Source organism: Varanus komodoensis, unplaced genomic scaffold (genome assembly GCF_004798865.1).
Source record: "Varanus komodoensis strain SLA01 unplaced genomic scaffold, ASM479886v1 scaffold1, whole genome shotgun sequence".
Taxonomy (NCBI): domain Eukaryota; kingdom Metazoa; phylum Chordata; class Lepidosauria; order Squamata; family Varanidae; genus Varanus; species Varanus komodoensis.
The window spans coordinates 38,248,209-38,267,153 of NW_025335268.1; the positions used below are offsets into that span (position 1 = coordinate 38,248,209).

General features: G+C 41.7%; 1 protein-coding gene across 4 annotated transcripts in view; it reads right to left on the bottom strand.

Moving 5' to 3' along the window:
• Positions 1-18,945, bottom strand: part of ESR1 (estrogen receptor 1) — a 200,651-nt gene that overhangs the window by 126,477 nt on the left and 55,229 nt on the right. For 2 of the 4 annotated variants that reach the window (XM_044422657.1, XM_044422685.1), the window contains exon 2: positions 15,485-15,648. The exons of the other annotated variants lie outside the window; for them this stretch is intronic. In XM_044422657.1, the coding sequence (XP_044278592.1) occupies positions 15,485-15,545 (61 nt within the window). In that variant the 5' untranslated portion in view covers positions 15,546-15,648. The remainder of the gene's footprint in view (positions 1-15,484; positions 15,649-18,945) is intronic. 4 annotated transcript variants of the gene reach the window in all.

The window sequence follows — 18,945 nt, forward strand, 5'->3', positions numbered from 1 at the left end:
TTTGAGCTTTTGTTTGGCCACATGGGCTTCTGTGCTACTCCTTGGGTGCAGAAACTTATTCATATATAATATTATCTCATGGTACTCATTTGCTGGAAGGGCAGCCACTCTGATTTGTATGGGACTGCCATCTGGAAGAAGGTAAAGCGTAATCCTGTCCTTCACATTGTGCTGCTGAGAATCACAGTCTCCAAGCTTTTTGTCCCATCCTCCCCGGGGAAGGGGGCAGAATACAACAGGTAGGAGGGAAAAACAGGTGACAGACAAAACGCACAAAACCATCTGCTCCCAGGATTATGGCCCTAATTCAAATTGGCCCTCCATGGCAGTTATTAATATGTTTTTAAAACGTGGGGGGTTCTAAGCACAGATTTCCTGTATCATATCAATGCTGGCCCCAGTGCACAGAAGTACTAGAAGTGCAAGAGGACTGAGGGGAGTGCAGAGCTTAGAAATAGCCATATGCCCTATTTTATTGAAGGCGGGCCTCTCTTTTAAGGCATCCTCTGTTTTGGCCTTGTCCAGCCAGTCGCTCTCCTGATGTTTTGGACCACAGTTCCCATTATGCCTGTCCACTGGCCATGCTGTTGTGGAGTGCTAGGAATTGTAGCCCCAGACACATAGAGGGCCTAAGATTGGGAGAAGACTGCTCAGTTAGAAAAGCTGTCCAGCCAAAGTCCAATTTAAAGATAAAGTATCACAAGAAGGAACAGGACAGATGTGGATTTGCTCGTCAACAGTTAGTCCCTAGACAGTGACTGTGCAAGGACACGTGGGCCCAGCTCTCTTCCCCACGATTGTGAAATGTATGATATTTCTATTGTCAATGTAATGCGCTACTGCACCTTGCCCCAGGCAACCTCATAGGCAGAGATTGCACTGTATAATCAATTAATTAACTAACTTACAGGCTTTGTTTCCAAATATGAATCCAAATTTACACATATGCACAATTTCCATGAATCTGGGCCCACATTTATATTTTCTCTCTCTCTCCTTCCCTCTCTTGCTACCTCTCTCCTGGTGTCAGCTTCCTCCTTTTTGGGCTGAGAGGGCCTGGGATCGAGGATTTGGAAGGGTGGGCAAGGGCCTCAAGATGCTGCATGCAGGTGGACTTTAATTCTCTGCACCTTGCAGGGCACAAGACTGGAAATAAAACCTTTGCATTATACATTCTTCAAAGGAGGCTTGATTTTCTCCAAGATCACATGAGATGACTTCCACTAGTGCAATGGCTCTCCCCTTTGCTCTCCTCCCTGCTGCAGCCCCCTCGCACACCCTGAATCTGCAGCCTGAAGGACGGATTTATGGTATGTGCAAGGAAGTATTTCCTAGCCTCTTCCAACATGCTTTTGCCCCTTCACACGTAACACCTATGTGGAGTAACACAAAAGCCAAGCACGTGGCCTCTGTTGGTCCATGTCTGAGCACATATTCCCTGTATAATGCAAGATAGTCTGCAGAAAGAGGGGCCGGTGTCTATGAACCCCAAATGCGCTCCCGTATGCTTAGAACCAACAGGCCAGTGCAAAAAGGAGATGAAGGCCAAGTGCTGGGACATACGTGCATGTGTGAAATGGCAGGCAAGCTATTACACCTGCGCTGCCTTAGCTGCATTTCACGCAGGTCTAATTCACAGCATTGATGGGAACAAAAGAGAAAAGCAAATGTTGCCCAACATGGCCTGGAAACACTCTGAGCACTCAGGAGCACACACCATGCCAGCTCTGTTTATGTGACCACCCAGGTTTTCCTTTTCCTGCCTTCCCATGGTGTACGTTGACACTGGGACGACTGTATCATCAAGCAAAGGCACATCAACGGGGCAAAATAAAATTACCCGGTGAGGCAGCATGGCAGCCCCATAAGGCTAGATGAGTCAGCCATTCCTCCTGCGCAGGTTTTTTTTTTAATGCATGTACTTCCTTGCTATTAGAATTGAGAGTAATATTTTCAAGCCATCCTGCTAAGTGATCAGATTGTGTTTATACACTTCAGAAGATGGCTTTGATTAGGTTGCTATTATTTTCACAGTAGTAGAGATTCCAAGAGTTCATTCGGTCCTCAAGTGGGGTTTTCTGAGAAAATTAGATGTACGAACTTCTGGTGGAAGATGTGGAAGTAAGACTCTGTTGAATAAGGTAGTCAATAGAAAAATTCATAAACAAATTTCATGCTGTATGGAGTTTTGAGGCAGAGGAGAGGGATTAAATGGCTAGATTGCCTACAGAGTCTAGGATAGGTGACCATCTAAGATGGAAAAGCTAACTAGAAGCACTGTGAGTGTCTGTTATTTCTGATGCTTTTAGCTATAATCCCTTACTATCTGTGCTGTCTATTAAAACTGTTCTACAATGTTGATTGAAATACAGCATCCAGGTCTGGGGACCAAATATTCAGGAAAAATATTGACAAACTAAAAAGGGTAGAGTTGATACAAACAAGGAAACTGGCTAAATGTTTAGAAATTGCACAGACCAGGGAATTTTGGAGTTCAGATAAAATGTTGTTTAACTCAAAGTTGTATATATTAGGAACCAAGTTATTGATAAGTACTGTATTTAGAGTCATACATGTTTGTGCATGCAGGCCAACTTAATATAGTAACCATTATATATATAAATAGTGAATAGTATAAACAGTGGAGAGATTCAAGTATCAGCAGGGCGATACATCTGCACTTTCCTCCACACTTTTAAGGAGCTATCCATGGTGCCAAAGCTATTTTAGGGATAGGGTTCTGAACCATAGATAATTCCTTTAAAGTTCAGTCTGAAATCTGGAGGGGATGCACAGGCTTATTGACGTATTGGCACTGATAATCCACTGGGCAATAACAACAAGTAATTTTACTTAAATGTAAAATTTAAGTAAATTTTTTACTTAAAATATTTTACTAAAATTTTACTTAAATTTTTTACTTAACATTTTACTTAAATCTAATTTTACTTTGTGAGCCGCCCCGAGGCTTTGTTGCGATGGGGGCGGCATAGAAATGCTTTAAATAAATAAATGTTAAATTTATGGTTTTGATTTCATGTCAAATAAATTTAGAATGCAATTAGTTTGTTGAACACTACATTTCTAGTTGAATTACAACAACTGAAACAAAGTAGTAGCAACAATAGAAAAATGAGCCGTGACTATAGAGGAAGTTGACTATACAGCAAGTTAGTTGTACTCAGTGAAATCCATGGAAAGATAGGCAAAGATAAGCCTAAACTAAGCCTAAGCTATTTAAATGAGAACTAAGTTGAACAGGTTTTGTCTAAATCCAAGCCAGTGTGCTTATAGCAATATTTTTTTCCACTAAAATCACAGAAAGGGACAAAGGTTTGTTGTCAGATTCTAGTCCTAGATCTAAAGACTCTCTTTAGCCAAATGAGGATAACATTTGAGAATAAATTCCTACTTCCCCACAACTAACTAGGTATTTAGGTCTAGGAACTCTACAACTCTACAAGTATGAGGTTTTCTAGGAACTCCTTATTATGTACCCATTATTCCTCATTCAGAATTATTTACAGGTGCTTTAGATAATATTGTCACTATCCAGTTTTGCTTCAGTATTTCAGATATTTTGAGTGGGGAGTTGCAGTGGGGAAAATCCATTATTTTTCATAAACATGAAATAAAGCACTAGTCCCCACTCATGTCATTGCATTATTCTGCTATACAACAGCACCACCTAATGGTTATTTGTAGAAAGTACAGGAAGGAAAGTAATCCATTATAGGGCTTCCAACCTAGTTGTGTAACAAAGCCAGAAGTAGAAACAGTGGGTTAAACCAAGTAATCTGGGAAAGCTAAAGAGAGTGTTCTAAAACAATAGGGGTAAGCATCAGAGACCCTGGGGAAAGGACAGCAAATGTGGAGGATGAAGAGTAGAGTATTATGCCTGTCAAAGAGATTCACTCCTCAAGAGAAAAATCCACACAAAAGCACGGCCTTGTTAGTGTGTCTAATTGGGACAGGAGGGCTGTCACAATTTGGGAACAATTCCTTTACAAGCTGCCACTTTAGATTAAGAAGCTGTTTTGCTGAGCTGCTAAAACAGTTTGACTCTTCTGCAGCCGTTGTTTGTAACAAAACCTGTTGTGTAGCTTGATTGTTTGTTTTCCATAAAAGCAGGCAATTGCTTAGAATTACAAACCAGTGACTTGATTCCTGTGCAGGCAAGGTGACCAGAACATTTAACCTACAGAAAAGATGTCACGTACAAGGGATTCTGAGATAAATAGGTGGCTTAGAGGAAGCTACAATCTTTTAAAGATTTGTTTCCCAACTGCTAATTAATGACTATTAAAATTCTCCTAAGTTGCAGGAAAAACAGATCACCTGCCATGTTATGCTTTACAACTTAATTACAAAACTCAGCGAGTGGTTTCACATAATACCGGGCTGCATGATTGCCACTTACCATGGATGAGGGTTATTTTTCGTGGGGAGCTAGTTACCTACACAGTGATCCTAGCCTTACCACCCCCTCCATGCTACTGCTTGCAAATAGGGATAAGCCATGGACTGGCAGGTTCACCTTGGCCTGTGTCTGGGCCAGCAGCGTTTCTCAAAAGCAGTCGCGTGAGTTCAAGGATGTGGTGCATTTAATGGAGATACAGGACTGCCGGCTTGTTGAATGGCTGACACCAGAGACAGGTGGGAAGCCAGCTGGGTGAGCTACCTTGCTAACTATTCAGGTAACTGGCCCAGGTATCCCTGACCAGAAGGTTATTGACATGCTTCTCCTCCTGCCCAGGTATGGAGCAGCCACCTGTCTTGTCCTGGGACATTACAGGTGGGAGAAACACACACTTGGTGGGAACGTCCTCTTTCTTGCCCTTTGGGATCCTCAGCACCAAATGCCCAGCTTCCAGCCTAGGGGCCAAATCCAGGTCAGGAAAGAATTCTCTTTTATGGATTGTCCATGTGTTGGAGAGACGGTCTGCAGAAGAAAGCCGCTCCCCATGATGGGGAATTCTGTGCAACCGGGGTTTTTTATTTTTCATTTTTATTTCATTTAAACTGCTTCTGCACAGCTTGACATCACAGGATTTCCAAGTGATGTATATTAAAACTCATACAATATAATATCCAAAACCAAATAAAGTTGTATAAAACAATAATTGCTGCTAAAACATTACTTTTGTTCTGTATTGCAACAAAAGCAACATGGCACGTTCTTGCCCTCCCCGCTCACACAATAATAATCCCCTGCTTAAACATTTCCCTTCTTGGTGTCTTGCACCTTCAAATGCATGTGCTCAGTACCCGTGAAAACTACTAGGTGGCAGCACTTTTATTAGAAATTACTCCTGTGTGTCAGAGTTGAGATCATACTTTAAATACAATTTCAGGCCTTGGACCATTGTCTCATGAATATAACTACACCTGAGAAGCAGCATCCTGTGTTCACCTGAGGTTATTCCAGGAAGTGAGAAATTATTCAGCATTGTCCATAGAACTAAAAGTGAATGTGCCTTTAAAAATACCTGACTTTTTTCTTACATACTCAAGGTGGTTTATATCATTCTCCTCTGAAACTTAGTCATCAAAACAACCCTTTGAGGTAGGTTTGGCTGAGAGTCTGTGACTGGCTCAAAGTAACCCAGTTGGCTTTATGGCCAAGCATGGGGTAGAATCCAGATTTCTATTTGCTATCCAGGGCAAATGCTATTTTGGATGCATCAACAGAAGTATTACGAGAAGTAGTAGTTCCTCTATACTCCTCACTAGTCAGACCTCACCTGGAATACAGTGTCCAGCACCAAGATTTAAGAAAGATGCAGGTAAATGGAAAGGGTCCAGCGGAGGGCAACAATAATGGTCCAGGATTTGGAAACATTGCCTTGTGAGGAGAGACTTGAGAGAGCTGGGCATGTTCAGCCTTGAGAAGAGAAGACTGAGGGGGGACATGATATCCCTCTATAAGTACCTCAAAGGTTGTCACAAAGAGGAAGCTCAAGATCTCTTCTTGCTGATGCCAGAGTGTAATCCATTCAAGTTGCAGCAATCCAGATTCAGTCTGGATGTGAGGAAAAGCTTCCTCACTGTCAGAGCAATACAACAGTGGAACCAGCTGCCTGGAGAGGTGGTGGGCTCTCCCACACTAGAGACATTCAAAAAGAAACTGGGCAGCCATCTGAGTGGGGTGATGTACCTTGGTGTCCTGCAACAGCAGGGGGTGGACTCGATGGCCTTCATGGCCCCTTCTAACTCTACTATTCTTGTGTATTCTTGTGATTGTGTGATTCTGTGCTGGAGTCCCAGTCTCGTACTCTTAATCACACTGTACATGAGACTGAATCCATGGATCTTTTATATCGAAAGCATGCTATTAAGTTTGCTTTTATTTTAAACACATTTAATACATTCATTTCATCTATTAAATTCAGGCACATGACAACATTTCTGCCCCCAGCTACATTAAAATCTGAAATAATGGACTAGCAACATCAGAAAACTGAGCAATGACTACAGTTCTTTGATGAGGTTAATCACGCACATAAAACTTAAAGCCTTACACAGGTTGGATTTCTTACACTAAATTGGAACATCTACTTGCCAGCTGGGTGCCAAAGTCCCACCCTTGCTTTTCAAAGAATTTTCTTATGAGAAAATTGCCTCCTAAAAACTGATGCTTAGAAATCAGGAATCCACACTGAACTCTACTTACTACTATGTTGATCTAGTAAAACACCTTGTAAAACAACCAGAGCAAGCTGAATAGATTTCTAATTCTGTAGTGGAAAATTAAAGACTCATTGCTCCCTCCTAAGGAAATAACTATTTGCTAGCAAATGACAAGATAAAAACCAGGCCAGCAGATAGTTCTGTCCCAAGCAACACTGGACAGGAAAACCACAAACTGGAAGCCAGAACTGTGGAAGAAATTCCACCATAGTCATTAGAAGTATAATGTAAGTGCTTCCAGACATTGTATGCATTCCATGCTGCAAATGATATCTTTGAAAGAACCAGAAGATGCAAGACCACTGCCATGACAAACACGAAATGAATATTTGGCATTGCGATTTTTTAAAAATAGGGGTCTACCCTGTATTGTGCCTCTGCTGGCAGGATGGACTGTTAGCATAGAAAGTGCAGCAAGAACCAATGGAGGACAAGGGGGGAAATCTCCAAGATGTGATTAATCTGTATGATTATGGGGACACTGCCAATGAAGTGGGCATCCTGCTTGAAGCTGGGTTTGTGCATGGAAATGGTTCCTGGGGAGCCATATTTATTGTCCCAGCTATCTAGTTTGTCCCTTGTTACCTGAAAAGTATGTACAGTGGTATCTTGGCTCACAAACTTAATCCGTTCCACAACTCTGGTCAGGACCCAAATTGGTCGTGAGACAAGTCAAATTTCCCCATAAGGTTCAATGTAAATAAGGTTAATTCATTCTGTAACTATTTTATTTTTAACCACAAAAATTTGAAGCAAAGTGACAAAGAACAACAAAGGTCGCGGCCATCTCCCCCCGCCCTCCACCAGCATGACCATGATCGCACAGTGTTCCCTGCATGAGCGTGACCACAATCACAGCCATAGACAGGCGTGATAATGGTCGCGCTCGGGGGGGGGGGGGGACGGGTGCGATTGTGGGCATGCTCTGGGAGAGAGATGGGTGCAATCACGGGTGCATTTGGGGGGGGGGGGAGATGGGTGTGATTGCGATCGTCACCAAATGCGGAGTTCATGACCTGAGTAAAAAATTTTCTTAAATTTTTGTTCGCGACCCTATTTGGTCATGAACTTAGGCATTCGTGAGCTGAGGTACCATTGTATAAGGTTCTTTGGTACAGTCCAATTTGTTCTATATGCAGGACCTAAATTTCCTGTGGATGATAACTCTAACTGGCAAAAAGTGTGTCTGCTGAGTAGAAGAATTTATTGTATGCAGAAAATTATTGTATGCAAATTCAGCAATGCGGAGTAAAAATCACCCAATTGTCTTGTCAACAATATACAAAGCAACAGAGGGCTCATTCCAAGGTTGCACTGAGCCGCTCAGCAAAAAGGATGGGATATAAATGTTTAAATTAAATTAAATTAAAATTTATGAATGGTTTGTGAATGGTATATTTATGAGAGCTGGAGTTATAGATATATAAGGCAGGAAAAGATTTTCATGTGAGCTGCAGAATGTGCTCCACAACCAAGGAGGATAATTTCTGGAAAGTTGTTCAAATGGAAGAGAAGGTGGATGAATGGTTGAGTTGTACCTTTTACTGAGCACTTCCCAATACAGAGTTCAAAACGGTTATGGTGTCGTGACTCTTTGCTAGAGGTAGATTTGTAATGAAATCCAAGATTAACATTTTCCATGCTTCTACTGGCATCTGCAAGGGATGACGTAACGTAGCCAAGTTTACCAAGCTGATCCTTGGCTCAGGAACAATTGTTTCAGGTGCCAATGTAGTTTTTGACATCCAAATGAACATGGGACAGCCAAAATCCTTCAGTCACCAAATTGAAGGTTTTCCATGAACCAAAATGCCCAGTTGTCTGGAAGTGATGCGCACAGGACAGGAGGGAGGTGCCTGCCTTGGTTGGCTGAAATTGAATGGCCCAGTTTCAGGCTTTGGTCTTTGAGGGCTCAGTGGTCCAAGAAAAGTTTCTTCAAAGGCTGAAATGATTTCTGGGCTGCCATTCTCCAATGGAATGGCTCCTTGGACTAAAGCAGGTTTATGAGGGGTCCGTCAGTGTGGGCAAAGTTGGGATAAACCAGCAATAATGCTTCACAAATCCTAGGAATCTTTGGATATCTTTTACATTTCTTGTGGACTGCCAATGCACAATTGTCTGTGTTTTCTCTGGCTGAATCCCAATGAGCTGAGATTTCTTTGTGTGATCTGGTGCCCCAGAAAATCCACAGACATTGGATTAAACATATAGTTTTCTGGTTTGGTTAAAGGTTATTTTCTCGAAAATGTGGTACAGTACAAACATGCACTTCATGGACCTAGTGCTTAGGAAAGTAAATTAGAATGTTGTCTAGATACATAATAACAAAACAGCAGAGGTAGTCCTGGAAGATATTGTTCAAGTAGTGCTAGAAGACAGCTGAAGCATTGCACAACCCATATGGCATAGCTGCATATTCATAATATCCATGAAAAAATGGAATGCAGTTCTCCATTCATCTCCAGCTTAAAGCCACACCAGGTTGGAGGTGCCATGTTGGTCTAATTTGGAATATACTACTCACTGTGAAGCCTTTGCAGAACTTCAGGATTAAAGGCAAAGGATAACAATTACAGATTGTAACTCTGTTCAGAGCCCTATAATCATTACATAGGTGTAATTCTTTTCATTTCTTCTTAACAAACAATACGGGTACAGCTGCAGGGAAGGTAGAGAGCTGGATGAATACTTTTCCTGGTTCTTTTGGAAAAGTTCCATAAGTCAGCAAGCTGAGGCTCGTATAACAAGTAACTCTGTCCCAGACAAACTCCCAGGAACAACCTGATGGTCAGGCAAATGGTGTAAGGGCAGTTGATCTGCTTCTCTCTTGCTAAACACGCCTTGGAACTCCTTGTATTTGGTCAGAAGACACGGTGGGTTCTATGACAGTGGATCAACCAGGGAGCTCACCCTTTCTGGAGTAAGCTGCTTCACCTGATCCTTGGGGACCCATTTTTCTCGCAGCACAGCCTCCATTATGCCAAAGGGGATGAAAACAAACAGTTCCACCTTGCTGAATCAGCCTCTGAGTGAAGGGCCTATTCGAACAGCAACATGATGAAACAAACACGTGTTCAAGCAGGAAGGTTTCCATCCAGTAGGGACCAGGTGAGGCAGGAGTGGTCAAGGTAGCAGGGAAAGGTCAAGCATAGTCCTGCGGTAACATATGCTACGTCATCCAGAGCAAAGCCAAGCAAGAGTTCAAGGAGGGCCATCCAGCTTCAATCAGAAGTCCAGAAAACAGGGGAGAAGACCCTGGAGCTGAAACAGTACATTTCAGACCCTGAAGGCTTGTCTTGGCAAAGCGATACACCTATGGCTCACCTATGGCTCAGCTGCACCCTGCGGGAGCTTTGCAGCCAGATCCCTACTTGTGAAGAGTCGCTTCCTCTGGAGGAGTCCTCCTTTGTACACAAGTGCCCCATGCTCCAGGGAGCCAGAGGGCTGTTTGGCCTCTGCATCTGAGGCAGAAGCCCCTCCACCTGACAGGGATGGGATGGAGCTCCCCCGAGAACGCTGACTCCCGCTGGCCTGATGCTGGGCTGATTGGGGGTACTTCTACTTTCTAGGAGTTGTGGGTCTTCCTCTGAGGCAGATCCTTGCAGGGGGGGGCAGAACTCCCCCCCCCCCAGGAAGGCACTCACGGCTATTGCGATTGCTTATGCAGAATGCAGTCCCTTAGGCATCAGAGACACACATGCCAATCTATGCAGCTTAGCCTGCCCTTCAACCAAAAAGGACTTAGCAGGTTGCAAAATTTAAAAGATGCAATAATGCAATATAACACTAAAGAAGTGTTTAAAATTGAAACCTTGAATTAAAATGGACTATTAATCAGAAATATTACCATCAAACTTCAGGGAAGACATCAGGAAAAGCTTCCTCATGGTCAGAGCAATACAACAGTGGAAACAGCTGCCTGGAGAGGTGGTGGGCTCTCCCGCACTGGAGGCATTCAAAAAGAAACTGGACCATCCTCTCAGTGGGATGGTATAAACTGGTGACCTGCAACAGCAGGGGGTTGGACCCCCTCTACCTCTACTCTTCTGTCATTCTATGCTAAGTAGTAATGCTCATTTCTGGAATGGGGCAGGTCAGTGAAGATCAGAGAAGTGATCTGTCCCAGTCCAGAGACAAGCATATTCACTTGTTTTGCAGATTTCACTAAGACATGCTAAATCTCTGCCACATAATCAATGGGATCCTGCTTGTGTAAGTTTAAGAAGGTGCCATTGAGGAGCACAAGTTGCTGCAGGAAACACGGAATCATTACTACACAAGCAATGGGGACTGCTTGCACAACTGAATCAGTAGGTGCAAAATCATCTAATGCTTCATTGTATACTGCCCTCAATATGTTCCTATTGCCACTCAAACTTTTGTGTTTGAACATTTGAGACAAGACTTATTTCACTGCACCTCTAAAGAGGGAACAATATTCTCAACCAAGTGGCCCCCCTCCAAGTCTACCAAATAGTATAAGCACTTATTTTTACTGCCAAATTTCAAAGAACAATTTGCATTCACAGGACTGCTTTATGCGGGAATTATGACTTTCCTTCCCTATCCTGTATAGGCATGACAGCTTGAATTGTACATGATTGTGACAAATTGGTTACCCTAAACATAAATTGCAATTTTGCATTCTGTAATTCAATCAACTTTAGAAAAATGCTCCAAGGCACAGGGTTTTTCCCCCCCTTTGGCATCTGCGTGTGAGGAAGGGAGCAAGAAGCACTTTGGAAAACTGTTCTCAAACATTAAGAAGCTTTAAAACTGGTACTCATCATCAGCGATGTCTCAGGTCCAAACCTGACATGCTGTTAATCATGCAAATACAATTCATATGCAAGCTTTTGAAATGCAGGAAGAAGCAGGGGAGGGTGGGGAAGAGAAAGAAGAGTTTATATTTATGGGTGTTCTTCTGGCTCTACAATGTAATGCTCAAGTCTCTGCATCTGAGTGACGAGAGGCAGCTGGTGAGCTCTGAGGTGGGTAAGGCTGATTTCTTGCATTTGTTTCCGGACACTGTGTGACTCTACAACCAGTGTGATGGTGTGTACAACGCACATGTACTCCTGTATATGCACATTTTTGGATACACAATGTTCCACACCCATGACTGGCTTGAAAATGATCAACATCACTGAGGTCTAGGATTGCGACAAAGCTCCACTGAATCTGTCCCTCTAGCATTTTCAGACTTTCTCTCTTGCTCGTTCCTTTCTGAGAAGGTGAGCCAAGATGAGAGAGCAGTTCACAACCATGTCCTGTGTGGCATCTTGTGCAGCACAAAGGCTGCTGTACAGGATGTGGAAGAAGATTGCTTGAACCCATCATCTCACCAGCTGTTGACTCTGGACTGTTAAGCCAGTGCCCTGGATCTTACAGACAGTCTCCACTGGATACTGCCCAGGGGGTTCCAGTTGACTGTCTTCAAGTTTGCAGCCACAGCCTCTGGAGGTATTATGACTCACCCTCCTCATTTCAGGAAGAATTTGTTGGTCCAGATGCTCTCCATGAGTCTAGGTGGGCTCATGGATACTAAGCTCCCTGCCTCCTGCACTGAGACGTCCGAGCATTGCCTGGTCCTGTTTTCTTGGATGAGTTTCACTTGGTACAGTTCAAAGATGCCGACAAGGTGCTCGTCAAGTTTACACTGGATCCACACCCATCTTGGCTCAGAAAAACTAAGAGGGGGGCAATATTCAGCTGGGCCAGGAAGATAATCAATGCCTCCTTGTGAAAGGGACTGGTGCCACATCTCCTGAACCAGCAATTTCTCTGACTTTCTTCCTGAAGTTGTACATAAATTTGAAGGTTATCAAGACTACAGTTAAGTTATGGCTGTATAACAATGCTTGTTTAATATTTGTAGGCAATTTTCCTCTTACATATTTATCTCTTTGTTTCCATCGGCAACTCATTTCAGGGGGAGAGGGGGTTGAGAGCCCTTTGGCCATGGTTCTGTCTGGCTTAAGACAATTTACATCTAATGCCACATCCTGGATGATGTTTGGCATCAAGGTATGAGTCACTGTCCCCAATCAATTTTATGACCAGCGTTGTGGAACACAAGTTATTTTGGGATGAATTCTATGCATGATACCAGGAGAATACCGGGCATTACAAGACTTTTTCTGCCTAAACAGAACAGGACAGAATATGGAGAAAAATATGGTTTCCCAAAGACACAGTCACCAAACAAGAGCATATTTCATCTTCCTATCTGTACATATCAATAAAAAACTGGATTAGAATCAGTGAAAATTGGTGGAAGAAACATGGATAATTTAAGATATGCAGGTGAGAGCACACTCTACTGACAGAAAGCAGCAGTGAACTAAAATGGCTCCTCGTGAAAGTGCAAAAGCAGGACTGCAGCTGCATATTAAGAAAACAAAAATGATGACTATTATACAAGAATTACAGAACTTCACTGTTAATAAGGAAATTGTGAAATTGTGAAATATTTTACATATCTTGGCTCAGTCATTGACTCAAATGGGAACTGTAGCCAAGAAATTTGAAGTGGACTGAGATTTGAAATTGCAGTCGTGAAGGCACTAGAAAAGATCATCAAGACTGAGGATGTTTCACTGGAGGCCAAGGCCAATTGTCTTCCCAATCACCATGAACGGGTGGCACAGCTGGACAGTGAAGACAGCTGACAGGAAGGAAATTCATTCAAAGCATGGTGCTTGAGGAAAGCTTTACTCAGGACCAAAAGAAAGACGACCAAGTGGGCCCCAGATCAAATCAAACCAGAAAGTTCCCTAGAAGAAAACTGAGAAAACTGAGAGTGCCATACAACAGGAGCGGTGGTTAGAGTGCTGGACTGAGGACATAGAAGATCTGGGTTAATGTCCACACTTGGCCATGAAGCTTACTGGGGGTCCTTGCGTCAATTATTCACTCTCAGCCAAACCTACTCCACAGGGTTGTTGCTGTGAGGAGAAAATGGAGAAAGGGAGAACCTTGCAAGCTACCTTGGGTTCCTTGCAGGAAGAAAAAAGTGGATAGAATTGTGATGATGATGATGATGATGGCAACAACAACAACAATAACAACAGCTTTGTTATTAAATTCCTACTTTCAGGCATTCATCACCTCAGATTGTTATCACCAGTGAGTACAGACTGAACATATGATTGAAGCTTTGAAGACTAGGTTGTTTTAAATCCAGTTTGTCCTATGAAACTGACATTTTTGTGATAAGGTGGCTTTCTTCTGTACACAAAATACTGCCTGTAAACCTGAGGAGAGATTTTCAGGGATTTATCCAACACAATACTGATTATATGGACAATGTAAGAACAGAAGAAAAAGATTACAGAGCAGTCCCAGAACATATGGAAGCGGCCTGAGAATGGCTACATCTCTCAAAAACTGCATTAATCTAGCCCTCTACCATCTGTGAAAGGCAATGAGAGTTTGTAAAAATATGTTTTTATATAACCCCCGGCAAAGATCAATAGAACATGGTCTGAGTTGATCTGTGAGCACACTATGTTATGTGGAGATTAACTCCAAGTATTCTGACTGGAGGCATGGCCCTGCCTGCTGTTGCGGAAACGTATGCAGTGAGTCTAGATTCAAAACATTAGGGTTGCAGAATATCTCAAGGAAGAAATCCAGAGTAATAAGAGCCTGGTACCATCAAGGCTGAAGAGGACCATTTTTATTTAATTTAGAGGACTTTCCAGGAGGATTTGAAAAATGTCACAATTATTGTGAAGCACCTAATGCTTGACCTCATTTGTATTACTGCATTTATTGCAACAATAAATTAATGCAACAATATTGCAATATTGTTCCCCAGAGCCTTCCATACCACCCACTTGCCTTAATTATGGAGAACAGCAAGCATGGCCATTTTTTGATCAAAGAAAAGATTGATCTTGTACACCCTTCAAGGACTTCGCTATTGCAGGGACAATATTTACCAGAAATATACAGTGATGAGACCAGCATGATCTGATCTAGCTATGAGCAAATACAAGATCCACACAAAAATATCCATGGCACAATTTGCTCCGCCAAAGTGTGGCTTGATTAGTATGAAATCATTTATCCAATAGGATTGTTTATTTGATGGATGTTTGTTTGCTTCTTTTTAGTTGTTAGTTTAGCATGGTAGGTTTTTCTAAATTTTCTAAAACCTTAGAAAAATATACTTATTATTCTTTCCAAGAAATCTGGCATTGGTTATGAGAGCTCTCTTCATGGACAAGCAAAAAACAGTTTTTCCATAAAACAGGAACTTCTTGTAAAACTGTAATACTCATAATGAGCTAATAAAATGTATCAAAAGGTATATAAATAGAAAGTTTACCAATATTTCTGCAAATACGCAGCTAGGACTCTTACTTTTTTCACTCATTTAGTATACACTTTTTAATACCTGCAAAAAGAAGCCTGGGAATGTAGTTTTCCAATACCAGACACCTAATAATTGTTAATTAAAGACAGAAATTATGAATTCCTTGCCTATCCCTGCAATTTTCTGATTAAACAACCCAGAAATTTCTACTTGACATGGAAGTCTGGTCACCAACACATAACTGCTTCAAATAAATTTCAAATTTTCCATGCTAGAAAAAATAACTAGTAAATGAATACCAAGATGATGGATGTGTACTACTCAGATATCAAGCATCACAAACAACTATTGCTACTTGGAATCGTCGTTATACTTATAGAACAATGGTATTTGTTCTTTAATCAATCGGAAGAAGAAATAAAATTCTATCCAGTTTTCACACCAAAGTAGCTAGTAAAAATAAATACGTACATGTGAGTTGAGTTGTTAACGTTTTGATGTTGCCTCTTGGCTGTTGTGTAAAGACAATCATGCATTGTCATCTCTCAGGTGGAACAAATAGGACTTCAGTGTTTCAGCAACAGTTGCTCTTTCTTGGCAAATATTTGAATTCTCAGAAAGAAAAGATCAAAGAGCTAAGTGTGATGCCAAATAGGGAGAAAATCGTGGTTATTTGTTCTTTCAACAATCTTGGTGGCTTTGTTTTTTCTTCTGTCTGCATTGTTTTATGCGAAAGCAAAACGGTGTAACACCTGAACTACCCTGAAGTAGAGAACAGAGGAACAGAACGCTTCTGTCACAGTATATTCTTGGGCAGCAAACCCTGCAATGGATCCACATAGTCTCCAGTGCTCTGGAACCTGCAGTGAAATGTACTTATGTACTTTCTGTTACAATTGATATTACTACTTTGCAAACATTAATCAAGTTAAAATTAATGACAGCCATAATGTTTCCTTTTTACTACCCACCGTAATGACTAAAATACTTCAATTTACTCAAAGACATTATTTTCCATGACATAATTGAGATTCTATGAAAACAGCATTATGAATATAATTCTGATGAAGCAAAAAAAAAAGCTCCTGGATAATACCTGTTTATTCCAATAAAGTTTCAACAGCATATATTTTCAATGAATTGCACCCACTGAAAATATATTTTAATTAGCAAATTATGTCAACAAGCCAAGCTTAATGCAAGGATATTGCATGCCTTTCAGCAATTTTGAAAGGTGTTTTTCTTAAGCTATAATATTGCAAATTTCCCATTTTATGCTGGTTACTTAAATTTGGGGAAGCTCTGCAACTTATATCTGCTCTGAAGTTTTATGTTTCCCTGGTGGAATCTGCTACCCAACAGGAAAATAGCTATTGGAACTAGTGTGTTCTCCCATGGGTTAAAGGGTTGGTGTCTTGAGTTAACGTTCTTCTCTTCTGTAAAATGCTTGTGGTAAAATAAAAAATTGAATTGTTGTTAATTGTGTCTTTCTGTTAATTTTCCTCAAGCAGCTATTTCACCCACTGTGATTCACACAATCTGCTATGTGTACACAAGTACTGCTGGGGAGAACACTTCCAGTGCCTTCACCGTGGTACATGCATGGAAGTTCACATGTGCCGGTGACTGAGCAAAAGGCGTGCAGTAACTGGCCGATCTCAGGCTCCTGGAATCTCTGTGGTTGCTTTTTTTCCAAAAAAAAAAGCATTAGATCCACCAAGCAGAACCAGGTGAAAACCACACCCTGGGGGTAGAGCCAGATGCAAAATGATGGCTTGAGGTAGAACCAATTAGCTGCTGCTCTCCATGATCCACCAGTTTGCATTTAAAAGTTTAAATCTACATCTGCGTAATTATAGATCGAAGAGTCTAACAGCCAATTTAAAGCTGGGGAACAGCTCGGGAAGCTAATCTATTGCTGTGATTATCACTTATGTATTGTTGGCATTTCTACACCATTTTTTATTTGCTAAAAAGCCACAAGGCAGTGTGCAACAACTTAAACAATAAAACTTTAATCCCAGAAAAAAATCAGTAAGCAGTAAAACATTGTAATATCAGTGCAATTTAAAAGGGTTGATGATGGTAATGTATGTTCACCTCCTCTCCAAAGACAAAGTAGGGCTCAGTCATCGTTTTTGAGGGAATGTGTTGCACCATTTGGAAGCAGCACAGGAGAAAGTCTTTCCACAAATGGACCGCTGAAGCCTTTAATAACTGGACGGGCAGCTTCACAGTAAAACAATCCTATTGGTTTCATCACAGCGTAGCTGCAAGTAGGTGGTGGTAGGGTTGTATTTGTGCTAAATGAGGAACGTTGGCTTGAGTATTTGTTTCATAACTTGTTGACTATATATATTTTAGGGATACTGCTGCAGTATCACTTCCTTTAGACAAAAGGATGCTTGAGCTCCAGCATTTGTGAGGCAGAAAAAGAGTGTTGCTGTGAACCCTCCCAGCTGGATGTGGTACAAGGCAATTGGCAGTGCAACAAGCGTCACACAAATGACTTCTCAACCAGTCCTGGACTCGCAATTATACTGCAGCAGCAACCATGTGGGTCTACTGGGGAGCACTGCTGGCTGTTCCTGATTTGAAAGACCCCAGTGGGAGGACTGGTCTCATGATGTCTTTCTTCCCTGGGCTTTAACTGAAGGGTGGGAAGCCAGCGAGGCTACTGGACCCTGGAGAGGTGTGTGTGCAATGACAACAGGATGCCTGTGCTTCCTCTCCAGTGACTTCCTAAGTAAGGTCAGTGCAAGGAGCCCAAACCCATGCACATGCCAGGCATGGCATGAGTGGAGCTGGCTGGAGCCAAGGGTCAGACTAGAGGGCCCAGGGAACCCCTTCTGGCTCACTCTGTTTTTATCTTTCTCTGTTTCTATCCCCAACCCATGAGAATTGCCCTGATTTTTTTAACATTAGATTTCTTTTCAAAAACGATTTTTCTCCAAACAAGTGGGATGCTTTTCGGCACAGCACTACTCCACTTGGTCTAGCATGTTTATGCAATAAAAATGTAGGGTGATACAATTTATAGTAGGTAGATATAATAAAGAGTTCTATTTGTTGTGCTCTTCTTTCATGTGGCAAAATTAACTTATATTTATCCGTGCCATTTTGGCACACAAGCAATTTTAAGAATGTTTAGCATGAATTAAAAGATTGGCATAAGACACTTAGAAGTGAGTTCCTCTCAGAATTCCATAGACAGCCACCAACTGCGGAATGTCATCTCTACTTCCAGCAAAAATCTTTTTTTTCTTTTTTACAAAACAAACAATATGTTCCAATTAATCAAAAATGTGAAAGAGTATGTATGTGCACATACATGCAATAAATGTGTAGCAGATAAAAAATAACATAATGTGTAACACAGTATTTTTTAAAAAGTGACATTCATGTCTTGCAATATAACCTGTGCTAATAGCTTTGTTCTAGTTTGGCCTTGTTCCAGATATTTTTACTTATTTTATTATTTTATTTGTTGTAGTTAGTCGTGAAGTCATGTCCGACCCATCGCGACCCCATGGACAACACTCCTCCAGGCCTTCCTGTCCTCCACCATCCCCCGGAGTCCACCTAAGCTCACACCAACTGCTTCAGTGACTCCAACCAGCCACCTCATTCTCTGCTGTCCCCTTCTTCTTTTGCCATCTATTGTTCCCAGCATTAGGCTCTTCTCCAGGGAGTCCTTCCTTCTCCTTAGGTGGCCAAAGTATTTGAGTTTCATCTTCAGTATCTGGCCTTCTAAAGAGCAGTCAGAGTTGATCTCCTCTAGGACTGACCGGTTTGATCGCCTTGCAGTCCAAGGGACTCGCAGGAGTCTTCTCCAGCACCAGAATTCAATTTTATTAGGATATTTTTATCCCGTCCTATACCATTCACCTCTGGATGGCTTACAATATGATAAATACCTAATAAATATAACA